Source organism: Gracilinanus agilis, chromosome 3, assembly GCF_016433145.1.
Source record: "Gracilinanus agilis isolate LMUSP501 chromosome 3, AgileGrace, whole genome shotgun sequence".
Taxonomy (NCBI): Eukaryota; Metazoa; Chordata; class Mammalia; order Didelphimorphia; family Didelphidae; genus Gracilinanus; species Gracilinanus agilis.
Genome location: NC_058132.1, coordinates 123827127 through 123834798, shown reverse-complemented (window position 1 = coordinate 123834798; position 7672 = coordinate 123827127). Strand labels below are relative to the sequence as shown.

General features: G+C 37.3%; 1 protein-coding gene across 2 annotated transcripts in view; it reads left to right on the top strand.

The window, feature by feature from the left end:
- Positions 1-4877, top strand: part of NEK3 (NIMA related kinase 3) — a 37343-nt gene extending 32466 nt beyond the window's left edge. For both annotated transcript variants that reach the window (XM_044666057.1, XM_044666056.1), the window contains 2 exons: positions 4187-4310; positions 4729-4877. In XM_044666057.1, coding sequence (XP_044521992.1) covers positions 4187-4310; positions 4729-4813 — 209 coding nt within the window. In that variant the 3' untranslated portion in view covers positions 4814-4877. The remainder of the gene's footprint in view (positions 1-4186; positions 4311-4728) is intronic.
- The last annotated feature ends 2795 nt before the right edge of the window (positions 4878-7672 follow it).

Sequence of the window (7672 nt, the reverse complement as noted above, 5' to 3'; positions counted from 1 at the left end):
TTCTTAATTACTTGCTGGAGTCTCTTTGCTAGTATTCTATTTAAGATTTTTGCATCTATGTTCATTAGGGAGATTGGTCTGTAGTTTTCTTTCTCTGTTTTTGATCTCCCTGGCTTTGGAATCAGTACCATATTTGTGTCATAAAAGGAATCTGGTAGGACTCCTTCTTTGCTTATTATATCAAATAATTTGTATAGTATTGGGATTAGTTGCTCTTTGAATGTCTGCTAGAATTCACTTGTGAATCCATCAGGCCCTGGCGATTTTTTCTTAGGGAGTTCTTTGATGGCTTGTTCAATTTCTTTTTCTGATATGGGATTATTTAGGTATTCTATTTCTTCTGCTGTTAATCTAGGCAGTTTATATTTTTTGTAAATATTCATCCATATCTCCTAAATTGTTATATTTATTGCCATATAATTGGGCAAAATAGTTTTTAATGATTGCCTTAATTTCCTCTTCATTAGAGGTGAGATCTCCCTTTTCATCTTTGATACTGTCAATTTGGTTTTCTTCTTTCCTTTTTCTTATTAGATTGACCAGTACTTTGTCAATTTTATCTGTTTTTTCAAAATACCAGCTTCTAGTCTTATTTATTAATTCAATAGCTCTTTTACTTTCGATTTTATTGATTTCTCCCTTAATTTTTAGTATTTCTAATTTAGTTTTCATCTGGGGGTTTTTAATTTGCTTGCTTTCTAATTTTTTGAGTTGCATACCCAATTCATTAATCTCTGCCCTCCTTAATTTGTTAATATATGCACTCAAGGACATAAATTTCCCCCTGAGTACTGCCTTGGCTGCATCCCACAGAGTTTGGTAGGATGTCTCATCATTGTCATTCTCTTCAATGAAATTGTTGATTGTTTCTATGATTTCTTCTTTGACAAATTGGTTTTGGAGAATCATATTGTTTAATTTCCAATTGGTTTTTGATTTGTCTGTCCAGGTGCCCTTACTAATTGTTATTTTTATTGCATTATGATCTGAGAAGGTTACATTTATTATATCTGCTCTTTTGCATTTGTTTGCAATGATTCTATGTCCTATTACATGGTCAATCTTTGTGAATGTACCATGTGCAGCTGAAAAGAAGGTGTATTCCTTTTTGTCCCTATTTATTTTTCTCTACATATCAATTAAATCTAATTTTTCTAGGACTTCATTCACCTCTCTTACCTCTTTCTTATTTATTTTTTGGTTTGATTTATCTAGATCTGAAAGAGGAATATTTAGATCTCCCACTATTATGGTTTTACTATCTATTTCCTTCTTGAACTCTTCCAGTTTCTCCTTTATGAATTTGGATGCTATATCACTTGGTGCATATATATTAAGCAGTGTTATTTCCTCATTGTTTATACTGCCTTTAATCAGGATGTAATGACCTTCCCTGTCTTTTTTAATCATATCTATTTTTACTTTGGCTTTGTCAGAGATCATAATAGCCACTCCTGCCTTCTTTTTCTCATTTGATGCCGAAAAGATTTTGTTCAAGCCCTTAATCTTAAACTTGTGTATGTATAGCCGCCTCATATGTGTTTCTTGTAGACAACATATGGTAGGATTTTGGTTTCTGATCCACTCTGCTATTTGCTTCCGTTTTATGAGCGAGTTCATCCCATTCACATTCAGAGTTACAATTATCAGTTGTGCATTCACTGACATTTTTGTATCCTCCCCTAGACCCACCCCTTCTTCTTACAGCATTTTCTTTTAAACCAGTGGTTTGCTTTGAGCCAGTATCCCTTATCCCCTCCCTTGATTGACTTCCCTTTCTGCCCCCTCCCTTGTTATTCCCCTCTTTTTGTTTTTTAAAGGCCTAATGAATTCCCTCCCCCTTCTTCTCCCCTCCCTTTTTTGGCCTCCCCACTCCCCTGCTCCCTTTGGTTTATCTCAGTAGGGTTAGATAGAGTTTTTTATCCGAATGGATAATAAAGCTACTCTTCCCTCTCTGGGTTGATTACACTGAGAGTAAGGTTTGATTATTACCTCTTAATGCTCTCTTTCTCTCCTTCTTATAATAGTATTTATCCCCTCCCCTTCCCATGCCCTCTTTGTGTGTAATAGAGTATCCTATTTTTCTTATTTACTCAGATTTTTCTTGGTGTCCCCTACTATTCCCCCCCTCTTTCCCACCCCCATGTCATTAGACCATTTAGTATCCTGTCCTCTCCCTATGAATTATTCTTCTGTTTGCTATAATAGTGAATATTATAAAAGTGAATAGAGTTCACTACAGAGAATTATACATAGCATTTCTCCACATAGTAATACAGATAATTAGATCTTATTTAAGCCCTTAAAGAGTCAAATTTTAAAAAATTATGAGTTTTCTTTCTTTTCCCACTGTTTCTTATTTACCTTTTCATGTTTCTCTTGATTTTTGTAGTTGGGTATTAAAGTTTCCATTTAGCCTTGGTCTCTTTTGTGCAAAAACTTGGAAATCTTCAATTTTGTTGAATGCCCATACTTTCCCTTGGAAGTATATAGTCAGTTTTGATGGGTAGTTGATCCGTGGTTGCAGGCCCAGCTCTCTTGCCTTTCTGAATATCGTATTCCAAGCCTTGCGGTTTTTTAGAGTGGAGGCTGCCAGATCCTGTGTGATCCTGATTGGTGCTCCTTGATATTTGAATTGTTTCTTTCTGGCTTCTTGTAAGATTTTTTCTTTTACTTGAAAGCTCTTGAATTTGGCTACTATATTCCTAGGTGTTGCCTTTTCTGGGTCCAGGGTAGAGGGTGATCTATGGATCCTTTCAATGTCTATATTGCCCTCTTGTTGTAGGACTTCAGGGCAATTTTGCTGAATAATTTCTTTTAGTATGGAGTCCAAGTTTCTATTAATTTCTACTTTTTCCGGAAGACAAATGATTCTCAAATTGTCTCTTCTAGACTGGTTTTCTTGGTCTGTCACTTTCTCATTGAGATATTTCATGTTTCCTTCTATTTTATCAGTCTTTCGATTTTGTTTTATTTGTTCTTGTTTTCTTGAGAGATCATTGGCTTCTAATTGCTCAATTCTAGCCTTTAGGGACTGGTTTTCGGTTATAATCTTTTGGTTTTCCTTTTCAACCTGGTCATTTCTGGTCTTTACTTGGCTCACTTTCCAATTGTGAAATTCTTTTAAGCTGTTATTTTTCTTGTGAGATCTCTTCCATCTTCTTCAATATCTCATTTTTGAAGTCTTCAATAGCTTGTGATCAGTTTTCGTTATTTTGGGAACGTTTGGATACTTGTTTTTCCTCCTCTGTTTGAATTTTCTCTGTGTAAAAGTTGTCGAATGTTCCAGAGTTTTTCTTGATAATCTTTTTCTTCTGGGGTTCTCAGCTTGCCATTGTTAGCCCCGCCCCTTTTCAGCTATGTCTTCACACTCAGGGTCTGCCTGTGCATTCTAAGCTCCCAAGGGCTCTGGTCTCCTTGTCCTCGGGGTCAAGCCTCCTGGTAGTCCCTGTTCTGCCCCTCTGCCCGAGGCTCCTTCAGCAGTCTCAGGGGCTGCTTCCACAGCCACGCTCCCATCTACACGGGGTCCCCTCTCAAGGTCCAAGCCTGGGCTCAAGATCTTTATCTGCGCCTAGGGCATTGCCTTCACCTGTACAGACGCTCAGGAAAGTCCCTGCGTTCTATATCTTTGTCCGCGCCTAGGGCAATGTTTTCACCCGCGCATACGGCAGGAAAGTCCCTGTGTTAGAGATCTTTGTCCGCGCCTAGGGCAATGTCTTCACACACGCAGACTCTCAGGAAAGTCTGTGCGCTCCCTCCGGCCACTTGGAGTCCCACACCTTGCAGCTCTCAGGTCCAAGCCCTGGGGCTGCTAGTGATTTACTGGTTGCCCCAATCCTGTTTTCACTCTTGTGCGTTAGCCTTGGCGCTGTGCGTGGTGTGGGGGGTTGTGGATGGGCTTCTTCCTCTCGCGTTTTAGTGAGAGCTGTTTCACCCCTTTATAGAGTGGAAATGCCCTGATTCCGCGTACCTTCAATGCTGCGCCCTGTTGTGGGGTTCCTTTGTTCGTCTGGAATCGTATTTATGTCCCCTTGAGGAGTCCTGTATGCTTCTGTTAGGAGAGATTGAGCAGCTACTCCTTACTCTGCCGCCATCTTAACCCGGAAGCCTGGGTTTTAAATTTTAAAGTAATTTTTTAAAAGTTTTTTTTAAAGTTTTAAAGTTTATTTTCTAATATCTTTTGAAGGCTCAGATAATTTCCTGAAAGGACCTCTTTCGGATGAAGCAGAAACATCAGATTGTATAGATGGAGATCATGATATCATCTTGGACCCTGAGAGACTTGAACCTCGATTAGATGAAGAGGACACGTATGTTCAAATTTAGATTAATTAGGAAATTTTTGTTAACATGTGTTTGTTTGGATTATTATATAATAATACATTGAATATGGGTATTTTATATTATTTTTCACCCTTATTGAATACATACATGATATTTTATTTTTGTGAAATGTTGAAATACAAAAATTTATTCCATTGTTGATTTGGATCTTTGTATCCAATTTTTCATATACTTCCTTGTTATTTTTTCATGCTAAGTACTTAGGAATGAAAAAAATTATAATAGAAATAGTAGGAATTTTCATTGGACTTTCCTGTCACCCCTCTTCCCCAAGATCCATTTAATGGTCAAGAGAAGAGAACTGTTTTTTTTAAAGGTTGTGTTATAACTCAACAAATATTTGAGTGCCTGTGATGATTTTATATTTTCATTTCTCTCATGTAGGGACTTTGAAGAAGAAGATGATGACCCAGATTGGGTGTCTGAACTAAAGAGAAGAGCTGAATTAAAGTGTGGGGCTCATGAATAATTCCAAAGAAATGTTTCTTAAACACATTCAGAAGAATTGTTAAATTAAGTAATCAACACTGTGTAAGTTTACTTTGGCAACAGAATAGATAAAAGCTGTGAATATTAAAGATGAGGGGTTTGATGAAAATCACCAGAAAATATATGTAGAACTCCAGTGGGTTTTTGAAGTAGATGTTAGTTCTATATTAATCCTCTAATTAGAATAGCATCATGTAAATTGTTTTCTTTATAGGTCAGAAAGGGAAGTGGTACTATCCTGGGAAAACCTCTTAAGATTTCTTTTCTCAATATTCAGTGTATTTTTAATCCTAAAATACTTGGATTGGTAGAGGAGAGCTCTGTCTTGATGGCTGTTGCTGCTTGTTAACAAGATTTTGAGATACTGTGTACTTATAATCCATAACAATATTATGAGAGTGTAATAGATTGTATTTTTAGTGGTGCATTTTTTCTCAAGTAGTAGGTTCTTTTTCCATTAGTTAGCATTAGTTGGCAAAGGAACCACTGGGGATGGAACATAAATAGGAGGATGAGAGTGGACTGAGTTTCTATATCAGATCAGAGGTCAGGCATGAGTGAGTAAAAGAAAAGAACATGAGTATCACCAGTGAAATAGAACAAGGAAGCACAGATCCTTGAGAAGAAAATCAAGTTCTGTTATTATCAGTTCTTTAGAGACAATATATTTTGTAGCTGGACAATTTTGGGGTTGCAGTAATCTTCATTAAAATGTAAACTACTTGAAGGCAGAGACTGGCTTTGTATTTTTTTTCTGTAATGCCTGGCACATGGTGGATACAAGATAAATGTTTACATTGAATTGGTCAGGTGGCCTTTTCCCCCTGGTATCTTCTGAGAATTGGATGATGGAAAAATAATTGATAATTACTGAGGAAGGAATAAGTGACAAGAATAGAGAAGTCCTAAAAGTTATCACTGCAATAGTGATCACAGTTTTGCTTAATAAAATATAATTTTTTATAATTTCATAAAATGTTTAAGATCTTATTAGAAAGATAGAATTTTAGATCTTGTCAATGACCAAGGAGACCTAATCTAGTTCTTATTATTTTATAAGTCAAGAAACTAGCTGAGTGGTTGTGACCAAGTCAGGATTGCTTGATGGTGGAAACAGGACTATACTATCACCAAGTCAGATCAATCAGCAAGTTTTATTAAGTGTGCTCACTACATGCCAGGCATTGTGCTAAGTGTTGGAGATTCAAAGAAAGCCAGAAACCATTCCTGCCCTCAAGGAGTTCACATGCTCATATGGAAGACAAGATGTAAAGAAATAGTCACATACGAGATTATTCCAGGAGTCTTCTTTCCATTATGCAATGTTGTTAGTGTTCAATGATCTAATGATTCATTCAGAGGACAAAGTCCTGCGCTATGTTTTTGTGTGCAGAGGGTGTTACAAAATGAGTTGTACCAGGATTATGAGGCATTAAGAAGTGAATGGGGATGGAACAGAAATAGGAGGCTGAGAGTAGGTTGACTTTATAGATCGGATCAGAGATCAGGTGAGAGTAAAAAAGAAGAATAGGCCAGAAGAAGAACATGATTAGGTATCCTAGAGCAAATCAGATGGGCTTATAACTGGGAACAAGGCAAGTCTGAGATGAGGACCAGGAATTGGTTGGGTAAAAACAGTGTTTAAGCTAAGAAGCAAGGAATTAGGGGAAATATAATGGTGAAAGGGAAGTAGAGAAGAGATAATTAGAAATGAGAGACATAAGGCTATGGCAGACTATGAAGCCTATCTAGGCCTCCAATTAAAAGAAATAACTATTTAAAAGAACACAATTTCAGCATAACTCCCTCATTTTATCTGTAACTAGGACCTATTTCTCTGTTTTGTAATCTTAAGATGTCTAATGTCAGGAGCCAGACTTGGAAAAATGATCATTTTCATGTTTTTTGAAAACTCTTTGGCCACTTTTTCATACTTTTTTCATAATAAAAGTTTCTATTTCTTGCATTAGAATAATTGTGGAATAGTTTTTTTTAAACCCTTGTACTTCGGTGTATTGTCTCATAGGTGGAAGATTGATAAGGGTGGGCAATGGTGGTCAAGTGACTTGCCCAGGGTCACACAGCTGGGAAGTGGCTGAGGCTGGGTTTGAACCTAGGACCTCCTGTCTCTAGGCCTGACTCTCACTCCACTGAGCTACCCAGCTGCCCCGGAATAGTTTGTTTTTGAGCATACTTTACTATTTATTTTCAAAACATTTCAGTAAGATATTTCTTAAAAAAGACCTTTTAAGAGCATCTAGCTTCCTACTAAGATAGTTGCCTAAAGAGAGGACAGACCACCTAATTCCCATGTACTCTAGTAAAATTCTAAGATTGCACCAGACAAGATAATGAAGAAACCTAGTGAAATATATAATGAGTCACACTGTAACTGCATAAAAAAGTCATCCAGAAACTAGGTCAATAAGAAAGGGGATCCCTCCAGCAGAGTGAGCCCTAGAATGAAGAGAGACAAATCATGAATAGCCTGCAAGATCCTCTGTCAGAAAACAGCAAGAGTGGAGGCTCCCTTGGGGCAGTGAGGTGGCTCAATGGATAGAAAGCCAGGTCCAGAGATGGGAGGTCTTGAATTCAAATGTGGCCTCAGACACTTCCTAGCTATGTGATCCTGGGCAAGTCACTTAACCCCCATTGCCTAGCCCTTACTGCTCTTCTGCCTTAGAATTGATATTGGTTCTAAGATAGAAGGTAAGGCTTAAAAAAAAAAAAGGTTGGCATCTCCCCAAAGAGAAGAGATGTAGGGAATAAGCATTTATTAAAGCATCTACAATGCTCCAGGCACTGTGCTAAGCACTTGAGAAATATATCTTATTCAATT